This window comes from Dysidea avara, chromosome 5 (assembly GCF_963678975.1).
Source record: "Dysidea avara chromosome 5, odDysAvar1.4, whole genome shotgun sequence".
Classification (NCBI taxonomy): domain Eukaryota; kingdom Metazoa; phylum Porifera; class Demospongiae; order Dictyoceratida; family Dysideidae; genus Dysidea; species Dysidea avara.
The window spans coordinates 42,021,416-42,048,959 of record NC_089276.1 but is presented as its reverse complement, the minus strand read 5'-3'; the positions used below and the strand labels follow the sequence as shown (position 1 = coordinate 42,048,959).

The window sequence follows — 27,544 nt, the reverse complement described above, 5'->3', positions numbered from 1 at the left end:
TGGCGTGCGACTGGAATCCAGTATGTCTAGCGTAAGACGGTTAGTGTGGCGCCAGTACCAGCATGATGCATTGTCACATGTATATCATGGATAATCAAATAGGAAAACCAATGTCTAGGAGGTATGAGGTAGGGGAACTTAGTTGTTTTACTCACCGGAGCGTTGTGGATGCGTCCACCACAGTGTAGGAATTCATGTTCGTCCAGAAATAGTCTAAGCTGGTAAGCAAGTAGTAGTCTAGATGTCTTTGGTTGCCTGGTTACAAGCTTCAGATTGGCTATCTCCTTCTTATACACATCCTACTGTACATCTTTCACCCACTTGAACCTCACAGTGGTGAACTCCGTGGCACTGACTGGTCCATAGCGTTGGTGGTCTGGTTGAGCTCTTACGTTATCTATGAAGCGGAACACATAAGCAGCTACACTTAATTGCTTACTAAGAGTGCTGAAGCAATCTAGCATGATGACACAATGTAAACCAACTGTAGGAGTGATAGGTTCAGCTGGAACAAACTCAGTTGCTACTGCTGCTGCAACAAGAAGGGACGCTAGAATTGGCTGATCAAAGGAGGGCCATCTGTTAGGTGTAGTGAACCATGCTGGTCCATGCTGCCATAATGTGGATAACATCAGTGCCTATGTGGTGATTCCCCTTGTAAGCAAGTCTGCTGGGTTCTCCAGGGTGGGGTAGTATTTCCACTCAGCTGTTGGTAGTGGTGACTGAATCTCAGCTATGCGGTAACGAACAAATGCTGGTAGTTGCTTGCGACTATTCACCCAGTGTAATACAATTTAGCTGTCTGACCAAACAAAGATAGATGGGTCTTTAAGGGGAATTGCCTTCACCACAAAGTGAGTCAAACGTGTTGCAACCAATGCCGCCATGAGTTCTAAGTGTGGTAATGTGAGCTGTTCCAGGGGTACCACATGAGATTTAGCTACTACAAATGATACTCCATCACCCTGTGTGAGAAATACTACAGCACCGTAAGCCTTCGGGCTTGCATCAACAAATGAGTGTAGCACTGGTTGCACGAAAGCTGAAGAAAAGTACCTTCTACTGACAGAAAGTCCAGTGACTGACTTCAAGTCAGAAGCAATGTCTATCCACTCTTTATGGATCTCTTCATCTAAGGGCTCATCCCAAGCAACCGTACATATTCACAGCTTCTGCATCAATATTTTAGCTCTGATGACTACTGGAGCTGCAAGGCTTAGTGGGTCAAATATCTCGGAAAGATCTTGCAAGACTTCTCTTTTAATCACCAGATGATCATGTGCCAAAATAGTGGGTTTGGCTGCTAGGGAGAGCTTTTCTGTTGTGGGATTCCATCGCAGATCTAGTACATTGACTGACTGACTGACTGACTGACTGTCATCACTGACGTTGTCTTGAACTGCAATTGTCTTCAACTCAGTACTATTGGGTGACTAACTGCGCAAATTCATGTTAGCACTGGACGTTATAGATATTGCCTCTCTGTAGTAGCTTATGAGTGCTTGTTCTGTTGCACCACCAGTTATGACATTGTCTACATACAGGTTTGATCACATGTCATGAGAAATGGCCATGCTGTACTGCTGAAGATGGTACTGCAAAACAGCATTGAGCATGAAAGGTGAGTTTGTTGTACCAAATGGAACTACATTAAACCAATAAGTACAAAACTGGCTGGATACATCAGTAGGATCGGTTAACTAGGAGAAGCGAGTATAGTCTCTATCATTGGGATGTAGACGGACGTATAAGAACACCTTCTCTATGTCAATAGACACTCCAAAACGATGACTCCTAAGCATATATCGCTAACACAGGGTGAACCCATAGGCGGATCTAGGAGACATTGTCAGGGGGGGCCAAGGGGGGGGGCAAGAAGTTTTAGTGCACAACGGTGTTTATTCCACTAAGAGGATAAGAATGGAATTCTAGTACACAAGTTGTATATATTCATTTGAATAGCTATATTCAGCATATAGCTGGTTGAATAATGGGCATGCAGTTTTTAAGACTAGCTAGTTGGAGAAAAATATTAAAAATTAGACCTCCTAGGTTTGAATTTGAGAGCATTTTTGATAGCACTTAGCTAACAAAGTGTATGCTTTGCAATGCATACAAAGATTGGATAGCCTATCTGAGACAAACCTGTTTGATGGCAAAGTGTACACTAAATCAAAATAAGGAGTAGCTAGTTTTGTTATGTTTTGTGAAAATTGTAAATTGATGATGCTAGAATTGCAACTGTTCTATTAGAGTAGTGACAGCTCTATTAGGGTATCTTGATCTTAGCACAAAAATTTCAATTTATTTGCCTCACTTTCTTTACAGCGTAGCTACAGTTTAGCTACAACTGTAAAGTACATTTATAACTGTTGTCTTCTATTTGCCCATTGGCTTTCTATACCTCTGCATACAGCGTGAATTCATGATTCCTGTTTCTGGTATCAATATAGTACTGTAGGTCCAAGAAGGGCAAGAGAAGTGCCAGGGGGGGGGGGGGGGGGGGGGGGGGGCACAGCACCCCTTGGCCCCCCTAAGATCCACCTATGGGTGAACCAATCAACAGACAGTCATTGAGACATGGATATCCAGATGATTTCCGACAGCTGCAATCAAAAACAATTCATATAGGAGTTGTTGGCGAGTCTTTCTCAACCGAATGGTGTGGAATGTAGTGGATATTGGATTTATTATCTGTTTGCTTTACACACTCAATAAAAATCCTCTAGCCTCTTGTTCAACAATGATGCTGTTGTATACCATCAGTAGGTTTGGTGTCTTAGCCAGCCGTTTAAGCATTTGACGTGTTCTGTTTTGAGCAATAATGGGGTTGTTAGGTAAAATAGGAGGATTGGGTCGCCAAGGAAACCTGGCAACATAAGCCCCATCAGGGTCTCTGGTGACACATGAAGAGATGTAGTGTTGTAACATATCTTCTTCAGCACTGACACTCCTACGGACTCCAGGTTCCAAGGTCAAAGTCACATTGTTGATTGACTGTTAACATCATAGTGCTGATGTTTGGGTGTTGAGTGTTAGCTAGTTGCACTGGTCCTGAGAGAAGGTAGCCCATGGCCAGTTTAGAAGCCACTGCAGTAGGTCCTCCTCCTTCTCCTCCTCTTACAATGTGATCTCCTACAATGTCCCAGTAGTGGTCCGCACCAACTGATAGAGAAATCTCAAATTCTTGTTCTGCGGAAAGTGGATGGGCCAACTGGAGGTTCTGTAGGTGTGGTAAGTGAGTTATGCTGATGCTGGTAGTGTTCTGTAGTGGTGTAGCGATACGTGGTACAAATAGCACTGACAACAGTATAGCATGCCTATCGTTGGCCAATAAGTTGATCATGGCAACATCCATCTTGCGGTTAAGTTGACAGTTTGCTCTGAAGGAAGAGATACTGATGTCTCCATGTCGATAAGGCTGTAGCACTAAGGAGCAGGCCAGATCTTGGGTGATATATGACTGCTGGGATCCCTCATCAAATAGTAGGTTGGCTACTGTACTTCTGTTCCCATGTGAGACTATTGCTATAGCAGTCTTGAGTAAGTATACTCTTTCGATGTAGTGCAGGATGATGGCAAAGTCATGGACAATGAGGTAGTGTCAGTTGTGTAAGAGTTCACAGGATTTGTTAGTGGGAGATTACTGATCTGCAGCTGTGTATTATTAACTGGTGGAATGGGATGACGTGAGACTGCACCAGTGTGGTGTTGTCCAACGTGTGTAGGTTGTGAGGACTGTCCAATAGGTGACTTAGCATGTTGGCCAGCGGGTTGCGGCTCATAACTGCATAGGTTTGTGTAATGCTTACGCCTATAATTGTGACATCTGTACTTGGAATTATAGTAGGAGACCTTGTGAACCCAAGCAATTGAAGCAGAGCTTCTCTTGACAAACTACATCTGAGCGTTGCTTTGGGTCCTTTATAACATCACACATACACAAAAGGGTAGTGTGGGCCTTTGCAGAATGGACACTGCAGTTTATCTCTGGCTCCACCAATAGACTTGATAGTAGCTGCAGCATGAAACGATGCAGTCGGTAGCAAGGTAGAATTATGAGCGTCTGTCTGTGACAATGATCCTGCCTCAAGAATGTAAATTTCAGTGAGGATGGTTTCTTGCAGTTCATCAATTTTCCACTCTTGTCTCCCATGTGCCTTGGCTAGGTTCTGTTTGATCTTGGGTGGAATTTTCCCAAGAATGATAGTGACAAGTATGCTGCTGTAAGTGTTCTGTGATTTTCCAAATGAAGCCAGGCTACGGATGTGCCCCTCAATAGTGCCATGAAACTCATGTAGGCTGTTGAGTGTACCACTAGGACTATGGATGTCAATTAAAGCTTGCATGTGAGCCTTGTGGTTGACCAATACAGTCCTTTAATAGGTCAATGAAGTGTTGGTAATTAGCATTAGTCAGTTGGAAATCTGCAATAACACGAACTGCTTCTCCTTGTAGTTGGCCTCTAAGATAACTCAACTTCTGTACTCCAGTTAAGGAGGCGTTATTGTGCACAGATGCTTCAAAGGTATCCCAGAATGACTGCCACAGGATGGGATTACCACTGAACTGTGGTAATCCTAACTTAGGCAGACGGGTAACAGTGCTTGCATGATCTGTTTGACACTCGGTGGTAGGTGGGGGAGGTGCACGTGGAGAGGTTGTTGTGTCTCTTACAGTGATAGAACTTACGTAAGCAGTGGGTTATCTTGGCTTGATATCGCGGCATTATCTCTTCAGCTTGCAGTATTTCAGCTTCAGTGGCCTCGTCTTCTTCGGTAGCTTCAAGTATCTTAGCGTCTAATGGGGTTATGAGTTCATGCTTACGTAGAAGCTGATCATAGAGATACATGGCTAGTCTTTTTCTTCATCCAATGAAAACATATCAAGGCGTTAATTTTCCGTATCAACACTTTCTTTCAGCAGCATATTTATATGCCAAAGAATTCATTGCAGAGCTGGATTCCAAAAGCACTTCAGTCCCAATGCAACTATAAGAGGTACTAGCTAGATGTCTTCAACTTCGTAATTGGGATCCCGTTTGGGATAGGTTTGTGACCATGCCCATCGAATAAAGATCTAGGTGTGATAGAGTGCGGAGACCACACCTCTTAGCAATCTAGAAACAGTAAACAAGATCACCTCACTCCTTATTGGGGTAGCTAGCTGCACACCCCTTGGTTGACTCGAGATACTCTAATACAACAATCACTCTAATACAATAGTTACTCTAACACAACAGTCATGTATGATACTCTAATAGAACAGTCACAAGTTACACTATAACTAGCTGTGCTACAAAAAAACTAAACAAACTAGTATTTTAATAATTGTTAATGTAAAAATGAAGTAGGGATCTATGCAATAAAAAGTAGTGAAACAAGAGATGAATGATAGTATTACAGCATAGCTCAGTGGGAAAGTCCCTACTTTAGCACATTAGCTATAATTTGTTCATTGCCAAAGTAGGGACTTTCCCACTGAGCTATGCTGCAATATCATCATTCATCTCTTGTTTCACTACTTTTTATTGCATAGATCCCTATTTTATTTTTAAATTAACAACACTAGTACGTAACAACATGTTATAGCAGTGCTGAATGTGACATGTTAACTTGTAATGATTTTCTCTGTCCATCTTGTCAGGTATAATAACATGTTATAGTACTAAATGTGACATGCTCGAATTAAGGGTATACAGAGGTATACGAAGTATACCTTGTTAATTTTTTTAAGAATAGTATACCTTGTTAGCTGCTTGGCAAGTTGCAGCAGTTTAAAAATATAGTGTAAAACTCATTAAACAGATCTTTCCACAGTTAATATCACAGGTAAAACAATGAAAGCTATCTCAAACTATTCCTACAGTGTACAGTGTATACAGATACAGGATGGTCCCAGATGGATTTACTCTAATAGAACAGTCATTCACACATTCTAATACGTAGAACAGTCATGTAAAGTACATGTATAGTCTACTGCTATAGTATACAGTAATAAATTTCACGATAGTCTATTGTCATATAATCTATTAACCTCCGAAATTCAAGAGCTAGAAGTGAGACTGCTAGATGTAGCCAAAATACTGACTTTGAGGCATAAGGAATATGTAACCTTTGCTTTGTGCTTGTAAGATGCTGAGACAAACACCATTCATACATACTTATTAATGACTCGCAACTCTGGTGATTAAAATTACAACCCTTAAAGTGTTAGCTAACTCACTCCCTCCAGTCTTCATACTAAGAAATTAGTATATTTTCATGTTATTTTACAATTTGAGCACTGAACATGTTAACTAAGCAGCAAAGATTGTTAAATGTGTAAAGTACCACCAAACATTTATACCATCACTTTACAATACACTATAGTTGTAATGTACATACCAGATAGTTCTATTACCACGCAATATGTTAGTAGATAAAATGAACTCTGAATACTATAATGGCTAATATGTTGCAGCAGAAAGATTTTTTATCTTTTAGTGCCACTCCTCCAAGTCAGATCTAATTTATTAATGGATGTCACAATGTCATGCAAATTGACATTGTTAGATTGTTACCATATGTTGTGATTGGATCTACAATAGCCTATAAGTTTACAGCATAAAGCATTGAATACAATGGGGTGAAATACTTGTGCATGGTATTAAAAAATTCCAGAAATTTTTTGAACCCTTTATTCTTAGTGAAGATCTAACAATAAAAACCTGGATATAATCTTATTTACCTACTCAAGAGGAGTTCAAAATCTTAATTTCATTGCAGTACACTCAAAGATACTGAAGTTATGGGCATTTGTTTATGTCACATTAAACTGATAGTATTACGAGATTGATCTTTCTTCACTGATTTTGCCTTTACATGTAGTGAAGAAAGGTGATGCAAGGAAAACCGTACCCAGTAATCCATTCCCCTATTCATGGCAAACATGATAGTAAAACTTTCAACTCCTTATGTCATTCTATGCATAAGTTACAACCATTTAGCAAGTGCCTGTAATTTATTTTCCCTATACTTGCAATCTTTCTGTCGTCGCTCCTTTGTAAGGCTGTAGCTCCAAAAGTCATCGACATATGTAAGACTTTGTAAGGCTGTAGCTCCAAAAGTCATCGACATATGTAAGACTTTGTAAGGCTGTAGCTCCAAAAGTCATCGACATATTATATAAGACTGAAACTTGCCAAAGCATACACTTGCCTAAGTGGATTATATGTGACCTGATCTTGCTTTTTGGCACATTGGTCAATTTTCTGTTTTATAGCTTAAATGAGGTACTGGGTGTTCATCTATCTTGTGTTAAAATTTCAGCTTAATATCTTTAAGCATTCCAGAGATATGACCGATTTACTGTCCTGTACATTACAACCTTACTTGTGTTAAGTAGTAATGCATTGAGTTATGTGAATGATTAAGGGTGACAAATCACTTTGCTTATGTATAATTCCATTCCTACCATTTTAAAAAGATTTCTGACAATTTACTAAGTATTCTTGGTACTTTTCTGCAGTTAAATGGCATTTATCATTGTCTAAGACTTAGTTTTAGCCATTCCAACACCTGAACAAATCACCTGATTTGTAAGTTTATTGGTGTCCCACGCATGTGAAATTACTACATGGTCTGATAAAATCATCCATATCTCCTAGGAAAAAGAAGCTTTGGGTGTAAAGCTTCACAACAAGAAAGTTTAATAGTTGCTTTATCCAGATGTACAAAAAAATTAATTTTTAAACAATTGTTGAAATTTTCATTTGAGTTTCCCCAAAAAGTTTGCATGTGAAGATCCGGTCACATATATAAAAACAGAACTTAACAGTGCATGATTGTGTTGGGTTTTTGCAGATCTGGTCACATATATAGTGTGGTCTCATCTTGTATGATCATAAGGTGTTACCAATAACTGTTACATAGTGATTTAAAACTCGCATTATTTTATAATGTCAACTGGTGGTCTTATTGTAGTATAATGATTCTCAACTGATTGCTGAAGATTTAAAACTCAACTTGACAACTGAACAAAGTTAGTACTAGCTACTATTTTATTATAACTGTTATAACATGTTACCATAGTTATACATTATCAATCTTATCACTTATTTGGAGGAGTGCCTGTTGGGGGAGGAGGCACTGGATCATGTGAGCTCACTGATCAACAACAAGTCATCAAATACAGTACTACATTACACATCCCATTATGGGTGGCCTTTAGGATTAGCGTATGTGTGTGTTTGTGTGTGTATAGTGTGTGCATGCGTGTATAGTGTGTGTGCGTGTAGTGTGTGTGTGCGTGTAGTGTGTGTGTGTGTGTGTGTGTGTGTGTGTGTGTGTGTGGTGTGTGTGTGTATGTTGTTTGCATGCATGCGACTCTGTGTGTATGTGTGTGGTGTGTCTGTGTAGTGTGCAGTGTGTGTGTGCATCGAGTGAAACAAAGCTGAAAAGAAGCAACAACAATATTTATAAGTCAAGACGCATGTTATGTCTGTCTGGCTCCAGTTTTTCCTTTGATGTGAAGTAGGTCAGCGGCAGCATACAAGGGGGCTGCAGCCCCTGGAAAAAAATTATGGGGGGCATAGCCCCCCTAAAATTAACTGTAACTGTGATGGAGAGCCTAGCTTAATAGCATCATTTGAGATACTCTAATAGAGCAGTCAAGATCGCGATACTCTAATAGAGCAGTCACAGTATTCTTTGAGGAGCAGTGTAGCAAGCTACGTATGTAGTTATAAATAAGGAGATATAGTCTAGTGGTAGAGGGCAACTATTGCCAACAGGTAATGACCTTTTTTTGGTCTTCAACTTACAACTAGGCCATGGCATCACCAAGCTAGACCCCCAGCCCCTCCTAATTATAGGCCTCTGCAAACAATTGCAAAGAAATTTTATGTTTGAGTAAGGATTATAGAAACACATAAAAGCAAGGAAACACACAAAAGCAAGGAAACACACAAAAGCAAGGAAACACACAAAAGCAAGGAAACACACAAAAGCAAGGAAACACACAAAAGCAAGAAAACACACAAAAGCAAGGAAACAAGGGAGATCATCTACACCTGTGTGAAATACTTATAGGTACAGGGTTGATTCTGTACTACTACTAAGCACGCGGTTCACTCTTAATGATGCTCAGCACACACACCCATACATGCGCACACACTTACTATGACATAACGTTACAATACAATACAATGAGTTACTGTTCAGTCATTACATCACTCTCTCCTCTGAATGAAGCTCGTCCCGAGCTATTGCCTGAATCTGAGGGGAATTGATATGCTGCTCCTCAGGGAGTAAGGGCAATCTTGGGGCACATGTCTAAAAATCACGCTACTGTCCGTGGACACACTGTCATCTCCAATTAAATTATGCTCAGCGGATTCTTCATTGTCTTCAACTATGTTATCATCATCTACATCATCAACTACATCGTCATCTTTGTCAGGGTTAACTTCAGCATTATCATAGGTGGGGTTGTCATCTGTAGTGTTGGCATTCCTCTCTATTTCACTGCATAGCCTTATCTGCAAGTCCTCCACCTACCTAGGAGTTCTCCCAGCACTCCTTTGTCCTTTCCCATACCAGTAACAACCAGGGACAAGTTCTGGTGGACACTGGCATACTCTCTGCTGGTGGACCTGTATTTGTCCTTCATTGGGAAAGTAAACCTTGGCAGCAGTCACATCCGGATCTCTTCGTGAAAGTATTCGATACGGTCCGTGCCAAGGGCTGTGACAGTTTTCTGTTCCGTCCCGTCTCTTCAGCTGGAAATCTGATGAAGATCCACTCTCCTACCCGGTAGTCAACTTGCTTTGAGCGACGATCAAAGTAGTGCTTGTATTGGTCTTGTGCCTTCTTAATTGAGTCCAGAGCCAATTCTCTTGCTGATGACAAGGACAATATTATTTTCTCACGGTAGTCCTCTATAGTACTTGGAATAGGTTGTGTTGGTTGAGCAAATGCAGCTTTTGTGGGGCTTTTCTGATCCCATCCAAATAACAAAAATGAGGATTTTCCCCTGTGCTAGCATGGGGGATGTTCCAATATGCCCACAGGACACTTGACAAATAGCAGTCCCACTGCATTCCAAATCTAGCAGCGTGCTTACGTAACATGGCTTTCAATGTTCTATTGAACCTTTCCACCATCCCGTCACACTCAGGATGGTAGGCTGTGGTGTTCAATTTTCTTATTCCCAGTAAGGCACATAGGTCAGTCATGAGGTGCGAGAGAAGGTTTGTTCCTCTGTCTGAAAGTAGTGCTTCTGGTACACCAAAAAAAGGAATAACATCCTCTGCCAGAATGCGAGCAAGAGTCAGTGTCTTTTGGTCAGACGTAGGGTAGACTAATGGCCACTTAGTCAGGTAGTCCTGTAGGACAACAACATACTTGTTACCTTTCTTGGTCTGGGGAGTTCCATAATATCAATACCTACTATTTGAAAAGGGCGACTCACTGGGATTGGGTGCAAAGGCGGATTATTATGTCTGCCTACTCCTGCTGTGACAGTACATTCAGGACAGTTACTCACAAATCTTATGGTATCAGAATACATATTCTCCCACCACCAATGGGAAACCAACAAGCTGAATGTACACTTACCCGAAAAATGTCCACACATAATACCCCGATAAGCCTCCTCCAAAATTGTGTTTCTCAAATGTGTAGGAACAGCTATCCTTCTACAATCATCCCTTTTGTGATCCACAAAGTAGAGAATGTTGTCAATTATAGTAAACAACGGCTGCTGAATAGCAACTTTTCTTGCTTGGGTTGTGTCAACTGGAAGTATACCTGATTCCATGAAATTAATGATGTCTTGTAGGTAAGGGTCCTTTTCTTGCTCCACTCGAAAGGAGGTAGTTGTATTAGTGATTGGTTCAGCTTGTAAGAGAGTGTGAATGTTGGACACAGGTTCAGTATTTACTACTGCTACTTGTAGTTCATCTTCTCCGATGCCTTCCTTCGGAGCTGAAGACTGAGGATTCCTGGAAAGAGCGTCTGCATTTGTATTGGTCTTCCCAGCTCTGTGGATGATGTCCAACTTCTGTATACCAGCTCCATATACTTTTGACCACCACCGTGCATGTTTCCCGGAGGGAGAGGGAGTGTTTAGTATGGCCGGCACTGCAGAATGGTCAGTATACACTGTAACAGCATTATTGTACAAGTAGGGGTGAAAGTGTGTGATAGCCCACACAACCGCCAGTGTTTCTAGTTCTGTTATACTGTAATTACGTTCTGCTGCTGTTAGTGACCGGCTAGCATATGCCACTGGGTGTACTAAGCTGTCATCTTGTGCCTGGGAGAGAATGGCACCAATTCCTCTTATGCTAGCATCGGTTTCAAGTGTAAACGGAAAATTGACTGATGGGTAACTTAATACAGGAGCTGTTGTCAGATGTTGTTTAAGACTGTCGAATGCTTCTTGGCAATATTCGGTCCAGTGAAAATCTACTCCACCTCGAGTAAGAGCATGTAGCGGCTGCGCAATGTTTGCAAAATTCTTTATGAAACGGCGATAATACGAACTCAGCCCCAAAAATTGCTTGACTTCCTTAATGTTCTGTGGCCTAGGATATTTGGTGACTGATTCTACTAACTTGGGGTTTGTCTTCAAACCATTTGGAGTTAATACATGCCCTAAAAACTGAATCTCTTCACGTACAAAGTGGCACTTGCTAGGTTTTAACTTCAATCCTGCATCTTGTATTCGCTGTATCACTAGCTGTAAGTGCTTCAGATGGTCCTTTAGAGTTTCAGAGAATACCAATACATCATCCATGTAAACAAAAACGAAATGCTTTCCTCCCACTGGGTTCAACCCCATCAAAACTGACTGCATCAGTCTTTGGAAGACCGCAGGTGCATTGGTCAGCCCAAATGGCATCACACGAAACTGGAACAATCCTTCAGGAGTTATAAAGGCAGTCTTTTCTCGAAAGCTAGGGGCAACACGAATTTGCCAATACCCACTTGCCAGGTCTAGCGTACTAAAATATCGAGCGTCTCCAATCTCATCTAGGAGGTTGTCCACATGTGGCAATGGATAGGTGTCCTTCTTGGTGACTTTGTTCAGTTCCCTATAATCTACGCAAAAACGTAGTGTGCCATCCTTCTTACGCACCATAACGACTGGGCTTGACCAAGGACTGCTTGATGGCTCAATCACACCAGTGTCTTGCATCTTCTGCAATTGTCGGGCTACCTCCTGGCGAACCGCAAGGGGCATTCGGCGCATAGGCACCCTTCTAGGAGATTCATTACCTGTGTGAATCTCCATATCAAGCAGATTAGTCTCACCCCTGTCCAAATCATCTAAGCTGAATGCAGTGTGGTGACTGGTGAGAAAATCAAGGAGTTCCTGAGTCTGTTGGTCATTCAGTAAGCTAGGTTTCTCTATTAGCTCAAGTAATCTTCCCTTACGATCCATTTCTGATGTGACACTGCACACAGCTGATGCATCCTCAACTAGTGGAGAGCGAGTACTCTTGTCCAGTATGGGAACTTCTGTAATACCCTTGTCAACCACTTGAACCTCTGCCGCAATACCAACTGTAGTACCGGCAGTCACATGGCCAGAACACCCCATGGGGTTTGAGAGCACTACATATGCTAGTCCATCTGCATTGGGCTTAACCAAGGTATCTTCTAGCAGCAGGCCCGCAGCTTCGTGCAAGTGACAGCTATCTTCCACCAACAGTGGGCAATTACCAGGAACATGTACCTGGGCCATGACACTTTGATGAGGAAGGACATGGACAGTTTTCACAACTTTTATATGGTGTGTGGCTCCTTGCTTTGCTCCCCTACATTTTTTGACATCGCCATGATACGATATGATATCCAACTGCCGGCATACACCTTCTGACAATAGCAGTTGGTCTACTGCATCCATCTTGATATACACTGCCGTTTTCATGGTCTTGTCTCCAAATGTGATGTCCAGATCCATTCTTCCATTCAGTTGAAATGGGCGTTGATCATATCCATGGGGAACCTTATCTGCACTTTTAAAGTCTCTTTTCCATAGTCGTGCTACACTAGCAACTTTCTTGAATAAACTCCCTCCCATTATGGTAATATCGGCTGCGGTGTCTACTATCCCCACTGCAGGAACACCTTGTACCTGGACATCAACACATTGAGATTCACTGCCCTTATCAGTAATTCTCACCTCACGGATCACATCTTCATCTTCAGAGTCAGAAAGCAAGAGATCCAGTGGTGACACCTGTAGTTTGCTAACAGGGGACATACAGTCAGTGTTCACACATGCCTCTGTTGTGACTTGTACTTGATTGGCTTTGCCCGTGCTTTCAGACTTCCCAGTCTTGTTACAGTCTTTGGCTATATGGCCAGTATTATTACAGATGTAACAGCGTCTTGGTGGCAAGGAATGGTTAGAAGGGAGTGGGCGTGTCCTGTTCACTGAGGGGGAACCATCAATTGGGGATGACCTTGTACTTGTGGTAGGTCTGTATTGCTTGGGTAACTGGCGGTCCTGTGACTCATCTATTGTGCTGTTCCGCATATACTGTTGCCTCTTGTTGAGATCGTTCAACCGCCGCTCTTCATTTTTTGCTGCAACACAAAGTTCCTGGTAATTCCTAGCACCAGAGACAGCAGGGGACTTCATCAATGTGTACCGCAATCCTTCCTGCAGCTGGCCATACAGTAGAGTTTGCTGTGTCTCATCCGTCATATGATCTCTTCCATAGGCCCTCCTAAAGATCTTTTCGAGACGTAATATGTAATCTGAAGCTGGCTCATGGAACCCCTGAGTGGCATGCCTGAAATCTTGTGCTGCTAAGGTTCTACTACCGGTCTCCAGACGGCATCTCATAGCAGTCACAGCATTTTTGAACGATATTTTTTCTCTTTCAGATAGTAACAAAAATTCTTGTCTTGCTTTCCCTCTTAAGTGCCCTGCTAACTGCAATAGGCGTTCAGCATTGGTCCACCCGTTCCATTCTGCAGCTCTCTCAAATGAGGATAGCCAATCATCCCAACGCTCATCTTCATTTTCGGCACTGAATTGGTCAACGGGTGGAGCCTTCCCCCGATGATATGATGGGGCTGGGGTACTAGTCAACATGCTACCATCAGGACTATTATGTTCTTCATGCAGTGGACTAGTTGTCTGTGAAAGTAAACGAGTCTTCAATGTTGCTATTTCTAGGTCTTTACTATCAATAGCTTCTTCATGGGCCAACTGTTGATCGCACTTCTCCCTCCAAATTCGTTTCACTTTTTGTTTTTCTCTTGCTAAGGCTTCTTGCAACTGTGTGATTTCATAGCTCTGTTTTCTTGCTTCCTCCTTCCCCTTGGCTATTGCCTCTTCCGCCTCTGCCAAGGACACTCGTAAGCATTCAATTTGCAACTTCAATTGCTGTTCATTTATCTCACTACCCGATTCGCGCAGTGCACTGCGTTGCCCTATTTGCGGCGCATCATCAACCGGTTGACTCACGTGCGAAATCGGGTTACGTGCGGGTTTTATAACACATATCAACCCATTTTCATCAATTAAAAACATTGGATCATTCTCACCCGTGCCTTTGACAACAACTTGAACATTCCGAGGCTCTCTATCCATTTCTGTAAGCTTACCCTCCACTAGCTGCCTTGTAACTGCTGCGGTTCCACTCGTCGGAAGTTGTAGAGTCCGGGCGATCCGTTGCAGCTGCCATACCTTCAGTCGCTTCGAATTCAAGGGGTAAGTAGGTCCTTCGGGTATATCCTTGTCTCCATACTCCTCACTAAGTAAACTGTGACCTTCTGCGAGGTTTTCCGCCTCCCCCGGTACTGTCGACTTCTCTATCGTCAAATCTTCTGGTGTGTGAGTGTCTCCGTCGTCCATCTCGGTAGGACCTCCACTGTGAAATACTTATAGGTACCGGGTTGATTCTGTACTACTAAGCACGCGGTTCACTCTTAATGATGCTCAGCACACACACCCATACATGCGCACACACTTACTATGACATAACGTTACAATACAATATAATGAGTTACTGTTCAGTCATTACACCTGGGTTGCCTTGGGACCAACCAATAGTGTCCTGATTATCAAGGTGTCTTGATTATCAAGGTGGCCTGATCATCAAGGTGTCCTGATTATCAAGGTGTCCTGATTATCAAGGTGTCCTGATCATCAAGGTGTCCACGTTTTCCAGGTCAGTTTGTGTACTAAGGGATACATAGTTTACATGAGCCTTCATTTATACAGCTCCATGTTACATACATCATTGTACCCTACAAGTTAATTATGTACTGTAGGATTAAGGGGTTGTAGAAGCTTTAGACACTTCTGTAACTCTTGAAGTGCTGACACATTTCCTGGTCAGATTCATTCCCAATGTCCACACTTCTTGACTTCATTATTTTACTGTCCTTTAGTGACATTTAGTTAGATCTTTTTTCTACAAGGCAGGATAAGACCTTGAAAGTATTGTTCTTCCATACCTTTCAGAAACATTGCCTTTAATCAATTGAAGTAAGATAAAAATTAATTGTTGTGTATGTGTTTATTGTCAGTCTGTTGTTGGTGTTGTTGACCATTCTACATTATCATACAGCACTTTGAAACAACTACCGTACATGTGAAAATTTTTATGGAACACAACTTTCATGAATTTCATGCTAAACAGAAAATAAAGTCTGTGAAAATTTTTTAGTGTGTGACTTATTTTGCTCTACATGCTGGTGAAATACGATGAATTCTTTCACCATGATTAGCTGCTGCATTCATGACTAGCTACCATATCTATAAGGATAGCTGGAGAGAATCTGTAGGGACCCCTTCATGATAGCAAAGCGATTGTTGGCTACATACCATAACTGTTGGCAGCTGCAATGCCTTATTTGCATGTTTTGTAGTGTAAACACTGACAACAGCTCTGTCTTTCTCTCTTGGTGTCAAGCTTGATATATCCACCCACACTTTCTTCCTTAACCATCTGACTGGCTGTAAATAGCACTTGGGATCAGTTGTTTCAGGTCAGTTTGTGATAACACAATCAACAGTTGACTGCTGCTCATCACAATGCTTGGCTTAGCTGGCTTATAATATATTCCTCATAGCTAGTCATGGCTCAAACACACGAGACAACTCTATTTCCTGTTATGTCTTCTACTAGAGCCAAGAAGCAAATTCAACAAGTATGCAATCCATGAAAATTAAATCCTGTTTTGGCTTGAAACCATGAAAACAAATTATGAAAATCTTGTTTTGTATACAACCATAAAAATTTCATGCAGCAAAAATTTCCAAGAGTCAGAAAAGACAGTAAACATATATCTTTATTTTCGTGTAAAAATTTCATGTAATATTTTCGTATGGTACACATGAATGACTGCTCTATAAAGTAGTGTAAAAATGTTTGTGAGAAATTTTTGTACAAGTTTTGCATATGAAAATTGTTTTACACAAAGCAAATAATGGTAATCCATGATCTCTTGTGCCTTTGATATATTATGGTGATCACCTACATGATCTTCCAGCTGTATCAAAACAGTTCTCCATAGAACCTTTGAAAACTATGTGGCTCCAATGTGCAAATTGTTCAAAATTTCTTCTTCAATGTTAGAAGCATGTAGAATTGGAAAGAAGATTATGTAATGATATAATTAGAGGGTATGTATGTGAAGTAGTCATTTCTCCTGCACTGGAGGTATGATGATAGTGGTCCTATAGTGGTCCCAAATGATAGTCCTATAGTGGTCCCAAATGATAGTGGTCCCAAATGAAAGTGGTTCTGAACATATTGGATAATCAAGACATGTTAATAGTTGAAGTGCAATTATTAAGTTTCCATTCTGGCTGTGACTTGTTTAGGTGATCACACACCAGTAACTACAAGGTTCAACTGCTGTTAGTGTGCAGGGCTGTGACTTGTTTAGGTGATCACACACCAGTAACTACAAGGTTCAACTGCTGTTAGTGTGCAGAAAACACAATTGAACATATACTGAATCTGTAATATTATTATCTTTATTAAATCTCTTAAGTATTGCAGACACAACATTTTATCCTATATAGAGCACACCAGTAAATGATGTAATAAACTGCTCCAGAGTTGACCCAAGATTACATGTAGACCAGTCAGCTAAGTGCTCTCATTTTAACACTGATGGCTATGTGGCTGGAATATTAGCTAACTATGGTAAGTGGTAGTTGTTCATCAGCCCCTCATTAATATTATCATTACAGGCTCATCAGAGTTCACTCAATATTATTCTGGTATGGTCCCTCAACTGAAGAGTTTTAATCAAGGTGTGTTGGTAGGACTGTAATCATGTGATATCAAACTTAAATCATTAGACCAGAAATTTGATCCTTATCTCCCTGAGGCAATAAGTAACTTGTTAAAACATGGTGCCAAAATGAAGATCTTATTGAATGAAACAACTTACTTTTTAATAGGTGATTTCATTCCAAAATTATGATAAAAGCAATCATAACTTCAAAATGGAATTACCTATTAACTTCAAATAGAAACCAAGTTGTTTCGTTCAACAAGACCTTTACTTTCAGCAAGGTATCATGTTTTAATTATACAGGGTTTTAATAACAGATTTGACCTTTGGTAACCGTTATGACCATTTTTGTCCAGAAATTTGATCATTTCTGTCTTTAGCTCCCTGAGGCAGTAATTAACATGTTATGGCACTATATCAAAAAATGCATGTCATGAGAAATAGTAGAAAGTTTCATGCTTTTATGAAAAAGTGCACAATTTGGCTAATTTTGGGGGCTATGTCACTATACTAAAACACTACAAGTTTATTTCACTAAAATTATAACTTTATCTGTAATATGTTGTGTATGTAACATCTTACACTGACCTCAACAACATAGTTGTTAACCTCAGAGTACATATACAGTACAAGTCCGGTACATATTGTTAACACTATTCAAGGTGTATGGCAGCCACTGGAGAACAAATTGATGAGATGGTCCAAACTCTACTCATCAATATACGTGATCAGTGGGTCAATCCTCGATGATAATCATGATGGGATGAGGGATGATGATGAGGATTATAACAGGTGAGATTATCACACTGTTAAAAATGGCTTGTTACATTAACACCAAAGATGGTTATATTTGGTACCGTGCCACAAAAATTTACAGGAATTAACAAGTTTGGGTACCAATTATAACCACTCAGAGTGCTAATTCAACAAGCCACTTTTAACAGTGCAATGATGGGATAGATTATTGATGAAGTGTTGTTAACTGTCAGGTGGAGTGTTGGTAGAGGAAGTGCTGCGGTAGCCACTCAGTTCTACTCTATTGCAATTCGTTGTAATGTGTCATCAGTTGATATTAGTAACTGTCCAGTAGAACACATTGATGCTTTGGGACTAGTGGTGTATCACAATGACACTAAAGAGGTACATATACTGTAAAGCACTAATAATAATAATCAGAGGTGAAGTGTGTACGTCATCTTGTAGGAAGTTGATGATGAGTATTTCCAATTCAGAATTACATCTGTGAGAGAAATAGAAAAACTTACTGATACAAATTTCTTCCCCAATCTAACTCCAAGTGAACAAAATCAGATTGAGCTGAAAATCTTCACTGACCTATGGGAGGAGTAGAATATGGAGCCAATAACCAATACAAAACACTTTAGTGGTAGTTTAGAAGTTAGCACATGTAGAATTTGTATCCCTCATGTTTTAGTCTGCAGATAAGTTTGCTCTTTATTGTCATGCAGTGCAGTAGCTAGCTAAAGTGTGCATATTCAGAGGAATCTTTTTTTTTTCAATGAAATGTTATGTGCATGTCATGATATCTGATCAGCTGACTATAGGTTCTGTCACTTCTTGTTTTGTCATTGTATACAAATTTGTGTTACTATATTGTTCAAAGGACAACTCTTTCTGACTTGTCAATTAAGGTAAACAAGGAGCTAGTTATGGCCAAACAAGATCATGAATTCGATTGGCTGCTTGTAAAAGTCAGAATAAAATATAGCAACCTGCATGCATCCCAGAAAAGCATAAAGTCATAACTACATAATATATGCAGTATTGTGCATTATACATGTGTGATCAGTGGTACCGTATAGCGGGTTTTTTTCGCAGACAAATTTACTTGCGAAAATATAATCATGCGACACTTAATCTCGCGAGGTGACAAATTCGCGACATTAAATTCCTCGCGCGAATTTATTACTCGCTGTAATAAGTGTTCGCGTACGAGATGGGAAGCAGTGAAATTTGTTATTTTTTCCGTGTTTCTCACGATGAATTGATGCAGACGCCTGAAGTTCGCCAGGAAACGGGTAGGGCAGCCGCTTTCAGCGATGTTTGGTGAAGAAACACGTGTTGTGTAGGGGAACGAACAACTGATCGAGCAATCAGCAAGCTGTTATGTACAAACAAGCACCTGGTTTGTTGTTGAAGTTCCAACACGACAGTCAGGGGCGGATCCAGGGGGGCTGGCTTAATTTACTTGATCAATATGCTGAGTATTATAATGAAATTTTGTCTTAGCATAATTATATGATCACTAATAATACAAATACTCATAAACCACCTTATAAACATCTTTCCCAGTGGATTTATGCTAAAGTTTATGCAACAAGGATCCGGATCAGCATTGGAGGTGTACAAGATCGAGATACTCTAATAGAGCAGTCAGCTAACTACTCTAATAGAACATTCACTGGAAACATGTAGTTGGTTCTGTTATGGAATTTTTCCAAATCTGCCTGCACCTAGCTATACATACAATGAAGTGCATTGGTTTGTTTAAAGGGCTTCATTCATCCACTTGTGTAGTTAATATGTATGGCAATACTTAGCTAATTCAGGTACACAATTTCCATTGAAAATGCTCTCAGATTCAATCTTGCATTGTTTAAATTTCAAAATTTTCCACGTTCAACATTGTTATTCTAACATGCACCTATTCAGTGTTGTGCAATTGTGAAAGGGATGCATCATGTATTTGGTTGTCTGTACCTACCCAAACTTTTCCATTAGCAAAATGTTTTAGAGAGCCATACCTATAATCTAAAGGCAGTATATGAAATATCTACAGGCAGAAAATATTATGAATTTTATGTGGAAATGTCTCCAAATGCAGCATTTTATCATCTATTTCAAAAATTTCCTGGGGGGGCATGCCCCCAGACCCCCCTAGTTCCACCATGCTTTGCACACCTCTACCCAAGAGATTAGTACCTTGAGTTAGCCCCCCCCTTTTATAAATCCTAGATCCGCCCCTGACAGTTTTACAGGCGCTAAAAACCTCGCGATAAAAACTCCACGCACGTGATAAAATATGTTGCGAATTTTAATATTGCGAAGGGCCCATGCAAACGCGAGATTAAAGTCCTCGCGATAAAAACCCGCTATACGGTATGTGATTTAGGGAACCCGCCGATTATGGTGGCATAATTATGAGAATAATAGGTGCCTGAAAGCATTGAGCATAATGCTAGCATGATAGGAAGAATATTTGAGCCATACTACAAATCCTTGATGGTCAATTATATATTACAGAAAAAGATCGTTATACTCTAATAGAACAGTCAATAACTCTAATAGAACAATCAGGACGCTGACTGTTCTATTAGAGTACATCGATCTTTTCTGTCACGTGCCTCACACGCATTTTGAAGAGCAAAGATTTACTTCAGCCATTTATCACGTGCCCATAACTGCAAATTTATTAGCAAAACATGGGAAATGAGGCATCAATAAACTTGAGCATAATAGGTTAATTTTTTTAGCAGTGCAGCATAGCATCTTAAGTAAAATTTTGAGCATAATAGGTGGGTCCCTAATGTGATTGTATATTATTATCTCTTTTTAAAGTCTACTATTTGCTGACTAAAAGTACCTTAAGGACTAATCAAGGTATATAACTATTCTTCAACCCTTTTGTGGGCCACTATATAGTTGATAGTGCCTTACATACAAAAGTACAATCATATATATATAGCTACATACATTTTAAATTTTTTTACAGTCCAGTATTATTTATAACAATGCTTGTTTCTGTAAAGAATTATTACAATCACTATTCAAGCTGAACCTTAACTTATAACTATGTCATAAACCTTAACTTATAACTATGTCATAAACCTTAACTTATAACTATGTCATAAACCTTAACTTATAACTATGTCATAAACCTTAACTTATAACTATGTCATAAACCTTAACTTATAACTATGTCATAAACCTTAACTTATAACTATGTCATAAACCTTAACTTATAACTATGTTATAAACCTACTATGTTATGGTCCTGAGACTGCACAATTGTCTATACTGAGCCTCTCTCTATACCAATATAAATTACTGACAGATTAGCAATAAATTCTTTAAGCAAATCAGCACATACAGCTAGGCATGAGGCTATTATGCTCCAAAAATTGAGCATTATGCTTTTGAGCAGTGCTCAAAAAAAATCACCTATTATGCTTTTGAGAATTGCAAAAGTTATGCCACCATAATTGGCTAATAATGCCAGTTTATTATTATTATCAATTTTACCATGAGGGAATGCATACACAAAAGGCAAAGCCTGTACAAGGTGTCAGCCCAAAATATAACATTACAAAAACAACAAAGAAATTTACAAAACTACATGAATACACAAAAACAGAGATACAAAACATCAATTAACACACATATAACAGTATAAAGAATGCTGGAAAGATTTGGGGTTGGAGTATCACACCATTTTCATTGATGTTTAAACTTCAAATAGTCTTGAATTTTTTAGCTGGTTGCTATATTAGAGTATTTCTTTTCAATGTGACTGCTTTATTAGAGTAAATAATATTCAGTGACTGTTCTATTAGAGTTCCTGACTGCTCTATTAGAATGTATCGATTTTTTAAACGAAATTGTGCAATCTGCAGATTTTCCTCCTGTTAAAGCTTTATAATCACCTCAAAATGCTAGCATAATTCCATATTCCCACACATACCTTATACCTATTATGCCCGAAATTATGCCGGCATAATCGCCGCATCCCTAAATACAGCAAAGCCACAGCAAAAAGAAGAAAATGCAGTAACAAGTAAAAGTGCCAGTCCATCTCTATTCATACAACCTCACTAGGTCAGTCCTAGACTATTCATCCTGTTTGTAAGTATGCATTATATATAGGCTCAGCCTGTGAAAACCTCTTCACATATACAGTTATCACCTGTTTTTACTATTTCACAGGTTACAGTTTTACTTTGCTCTTCTATATTAGTTAGGTGGCTTAGCAAAAAAATGTGGACACAACTGACAAAAGCACCAATTTTTTTCTGTGAGTTCCTTACCACATTAGATTGAAATTTTTGATAGGATCCATCTCAGGCATGCATGCTGGGAAGCCATCCAAGGTTTGGAAATATGCCTTTTTGCGATTTTGCTGTTTTAAATAGTAATTTGAAACTTTAGAATAATCTAGAGTATTTCAAGTGACATTAAATTATAAAGTGTGTCATTAAATTATAAATTAAGTCATTAAATTTAAATCTTTGTCAGCACATGTCTTGTTTTTGTGTGTTTATTCACAATTACTCTATTAGAGCAGTCAGGCAGTCCTGTAACTCAAAGATAAGCACATCTCCACTCTGCATTTTACATTCACTTGTACCACAATCACTTAAAGCATGTAATAATCCACCAGACCACCACCACAAGTATACCTAGGTTGTGTTGTGCTGCGTTGTGCAGTGCATATGCATTCCCCTCAAGCATGTACGTATTTTGACAGATGGTATTCCTTAGATTAGCTTGCTCTGAAGTGTACAACTCCCAGCCTAGGGGCCCAGATCTAGAAGTGTTTACCCCCTCAGAAATTTAACCATGTGCTTGCTTATAGGAAAAGCTAGTAGAGTACATTTCATCAATTGTTCGCTTATGATACAACAAGCGTACCACAACAGAAAGATAAAAACAGCAAGGAAAAGAACTAAGCTCTTCTGAAAACTAATCAGTGCTGCATGGTCAAAAATTATATTTGCAGGACTGATTTATTGAATGTGGGAGTTTGAAATAATAATGCTGCTAGAACAGTCATCTATAAAGTTCTGCTACACAGTAATAAAATTACCATGACCACTGTGCTAGTTGAGCTCTTCTTTGCATGTGATTTCAGCTCAGCTACCTTACCCAATATTGTATGCATACAATTGCGCCAAACATGTCATAGGAAATATTGCAATTCTGTGTTCTTTACATCCTAACCTAGCATGTCAAAGCTAACTATGTGTAATCTATGGCTGCTAAGTTTCATGGTAATGGTGAATGTAAACATGCAATACTAAAAGTTATTTTTCACTGCTACAATTTGATTTTAAAATTGCAATACTTCATCAGATTACATCATAATATTATGTCTGAAACACCCTTAAAATTATAACATTTGATATATACATACCTGCATGTCCAGTCAAGCTCTGGTAGCAAGGCAATTATATTTACGTGTACATAGTTAGTCATTTATACTCTACCATTGCTTAATAAAGCTGTTTGGAAATTCATGAAAAAATCCATGGTGACTGCATCCCATGATTATACTGTACTTAAACCACACTTCGCTCTCACAAACCTGGTGAAATGCTATACATTATCCACTACTACAAATACGCATTTTTAGCATTAATTCAGCTTGAGACTTGAGTAAAGGAATTTTATCTTACATGGTATATAGCTGCACTGCTGGGTTAATGGTATGAAGAACCTTATTGTTGTGGTCATGCATGTGATTTCAGCATAAACACAAAATCATGCATGTAGTACTAACACATATTTTTATACTAAATAACAAGAACTGGTAAGTTATCAAGCTATAGCTACTTCGCAAACAAGCATAAAATGAATTCTGTATAAGATGTGACATCTGAATGACTACAGTATTTATTTATTAAAGCTTTACAGCACAAGTACTGAAGGTCTGTAGGACACCTGGTCCTACAGCCTATTTAAAGTTGTTACATAAAGTGTGTTTGAAAAGGTGAAGAAAGGAGAAAAAATCCATGACTGGACCTGGGCAGCCTCAAACCTGCAGCCATCTGACTAGGCTGTAGGACCAGATGTCCTACAGACCTTCAGCACTTGTGCTATAAAGCCTTAATAAATAAATAAATAAAAAGTATTATGTAAGAGATATTTCATTTATATATCACAAACTAATTACTGCAAATATTTCAGTGTATATTCATTTCCATAGTGAGCAACTATAGAGAAATTCCTCTATACAGTTTGTGGATCATACAAGCTGTATACGCTGTAAACTATAGGTGACCAGATTTGAGAAAAGGTACTTTTCCACACATTTTACATACCAGCAAACAAAATGATGTAACACTTGACTCCTTATACTCTTGCTCTTAGTACCAAAATGCAGCCAGATACTGTAGTTACAACCATGGAAAATTTCAGGCTATTATATGCCATGATCAAAAAGTTATGAAGCTTCAAAGTTCAAAAAAATGGGTCAAATTTTGTGTGTGGAAAAGGCACCTTTTTGCAAATCCAGTATACGAATGAAAAAATTACTTGTCAGCATTGAATAAAGCTTGTGAGAGTAATATTACTGTTTATCAGGTCATGGTTAAATGTTCAACCCTGCATAATGTTCTCTTGCATGAAACAGAGCAAAACTAGCACTTATATGGCTTGCCGATTTAGAAAAATTTTTAGTTACATACAGTATAGCTACATTTTAAATTTTTGTCTATTTCAGTTGAATCAACTACAGTTCACTGTTTGTGTAATAGCATCAAAATTAGCTACCATATTTCCAGATTTCATACTGTTGTCCAGCTGTTTTCAAAATTTCCTGGGGGATACACCCACAGTTCTCTTGGATTAGGTTGCTCCCCACACTAAGTAATATACATAAAAATCTTATTCTTGCTTTTTTTTGGGGGAGGGGTTATAATTTGTTACATAGTATTACGGTATGGTGAAGTTGGTGCAGTGCCAGGAGAAGTTATCTCAGTATGTTCAGCTCCAACTATGGGATCTGGAGACATCTTAATAAAGATAATTCTGGACATGCAGGAGAACTGGAGAAACCTCTCAGTATAGTCACATGCAAGTTGAGTATATAACTGATGGGTAAAAACATACTAGCACCATAGATTTTTAAATAAATCTATGCTAGCACTGCATGGAGTAATTAATTATTTAGGCTTGAGTACATTGTGCTTTTTAAAACTACCTATTATTCTTTCTGGCAATTCTTTTCTTATTCATCAATTATTCCCAAATATTTCCTGGAATAATTTCTGGAATTGTAAATCAAATGGATAATCTTCTGCAACTGAAGATGTAACCACTTGCAAATATAAAAACTACACATTCACTTATGTTTTACTGAGAGTTTAAAACTTAGTAAAACAATTATGTTCCATATACTTAAAGTTACTGACATTTTACTATCAGTGTAACTGGGTACAACTACAGTAAAGAATCTTAACAAATTAGTAAACTAAAAACCTTCAAGCAGTGAAATGTAATAGAATTTTAATTTAAGATGATTGTCTGGATCACAGGACTCAATGTTGTTCTTATTGTTACACTGCTGTAAGCACGTGCACCTGGTCACCTGTTGTTACAAGTACACAAAAAATTGGAATTTTCAACTAGGGTAGGAGCCATAGCACATCAATAAAAAGTACTGAAACAAGTTGGAGTAGTGCACGATGGTAAAACAATAAGAAGTGTTATATCCCTACTGTGCATTTCCATTATGGTATCTTGAGCACAGTAGGGATATAACACCTCTTATTGTTTTACTGTGATTTAATATCATGCATGAAAATTCCAATTTTTTTGTGCACTTGTTTGTTAACTTTTTTTTATTATGACTGGTGAACCCATGCATACCACATCTGAAGTGGTGCCACGTGCCAATTATCGTCTGAAAAGTGAAGTATCCATTACATTTCGTTGTCAGCTACGTTCAACCCGTTACACAGCAGTATGAATCAAGAACTGTTTGAAAAGCACCTCTGCAATCAAAATAGCCACTATGAAAAATATGGATGATTTCCATTACAAAAGGCTACCGCCAAATCGACACCATGTGCTACCGCCAAATCGACACTTTTTCACTGTCAGCAAAGATGAATGGGGCACAAAGGAGGAGACTGGTAAGTCCATGAAGAATGCATTGTTAAGCCAAAAGGCACCTCTCGGGCTAAAGTGACATTGAACAGTGAAAAAATCAAGTCCATAGCCTTAGCCGTTATCAAGTTACACTTGTCTGAAGGCATCAGTCAGTCAGTCAGGCAGTCAGTAGAAAATTCCATTAAAGACAGTTTTAAAAAGTTCTGTAGCAACTTGTTGAAAGTGTTTTGGGTCGATCTGAAAGCTTGTTTGGTAGGGACCTGCTGATTATGCTGGCATAATTATGAGCATAATAGGTACCTGAAAGCATCGAGCTTAGTTTTACCTAATCAATACTGCCTCATCGCTGTCAGGGGAAATTGAGGCTGGTTTTTGGGTAATGTTATTTCGTGGGCCATGCCTACTCCTTTGTGGTCCCTATTATATACTGTACTATCATACATACTGTATGATATTCTGGCATAGTTTTGGATTTACTTGAGCTATAAAGTTTTGTTTAGAAGGTGGGTTATGTAAGATTTATTAAAGTTTACAGTTGTTTTGTCACTTTACTTCTATTTAAAGATCAGTTTATTGAGCACATGGCATGTAAACAGATGATTTTGTCTAAGTTTTATTGTTGGGATAATTGGGAAAGTGTTCTTAGATATTTATAAAGTGACTTATATGTGATTATTGTATTTTATAATTATATAACTACTTTGTCACTTCAGGGACTGTTTTTTAGTGTCTTTTCATTGTTAGAAGTGAATGTAGACAGTATTGTTTATCCTGTGACCACACTACCACTTATGTGTATGTCTGCCCAACTAACCAACATACCCCAGAGAGTGGGAGATGTTAAGGGAGCTGTTTGTATTGAACTGATGGAGTGACGTTTGTTTTCTTTCATGGCTGTGGAGCAGAAGATTACTGTGTACAACATCACTAACAGTGATGTGACTGTGATACCACATGAATCACAGACTATTTTGACTGTTGGTCAGGTCACATCGTCAGTGTTGCTATGGATGCTGTGTTTTGCATTACTTCAAGCAGGTGTCAGGATAGTGTACATACGTAACATATTATTATGGATTCAAAACACCATGTAGTCATTTGAGATACTTTGGAGAACTGCAAAGTGCTGTTGGGCATGATTGCAGTTTGATGTTGGCAGAAATGTCAAGTGTGACACTATCCCATTTTTAGTTGTGGAGCCTAATGTCAAGGGAAAGCTGTTTCCAATGCTATATGGAATGGAGGCCTACTATGGTGGTTCAGTTTGTCTGCCACTGGATGTGGAGGGGTCAGTGAGTATAAAAGAGTTGCGATAAAGGTGTACCAACACCTTTTACACATCCTTAAGGAGTTTAACATCAATGCTGAAATTCCACAAGCTACTCAATAGGATTGAAGATTTAGTTGTGATATTGCATGATATGGCACCACAATTG

The 27,544-nt window shown here is 39.2% G+C and overlaps 1 protein-coding gene across 2 annotated transcripts in view; it reads left to right on the top strand.

Annotated features, from left to right (window-relative positions):
• The window catches only part of LOC136256981 (bis(5'-adenosyl)-triphosphatase enpp4-like), a 72,420-nt gene extending 53,626 nt beyond the window's left edge, over positions 1 to 18,794 (top strand). For both annotated transcript variants that reach the window (XM_066050071.1, XM_066050068.1), the window contains exons 19-25: positions 7,965 to 8,022; positions 8,073 to 8,218; positions 17,041 to 17,164; positions 17,212 to 17,274; positions 17,921 to 18,050; positions 18,248 to 18,398; positions 18,462 to 18,794. In XM_066050071.1, coding sequence (XP_065906143.1) covers positions 7,965 to 8,022; positions 8,073 to 8,218; positions 17,041 to 17,164; positions 17,212 to 17,274; positions 17,921 to 18,050; positions 18,248 to 18,398; positions 18,462 to 18,608 — 819 coding nt within the window. In that variant the 3' untranslated portion in view covers positions 18,609 to 18,794. The remainder of the gene's footprint in view (positions 1 to 7,964; positions 8,023 to 8,072; positions 8,219 to 17,040; positions 17,165 to 17,211; positions 17,275 to 17,920; positions 18,051 to 18,247; positions 18,399 to 18,461) is intronic.
• The last annotated feature ends 8,750 nt before the right edge of the window (positions 18,795 to 27,544 follow it).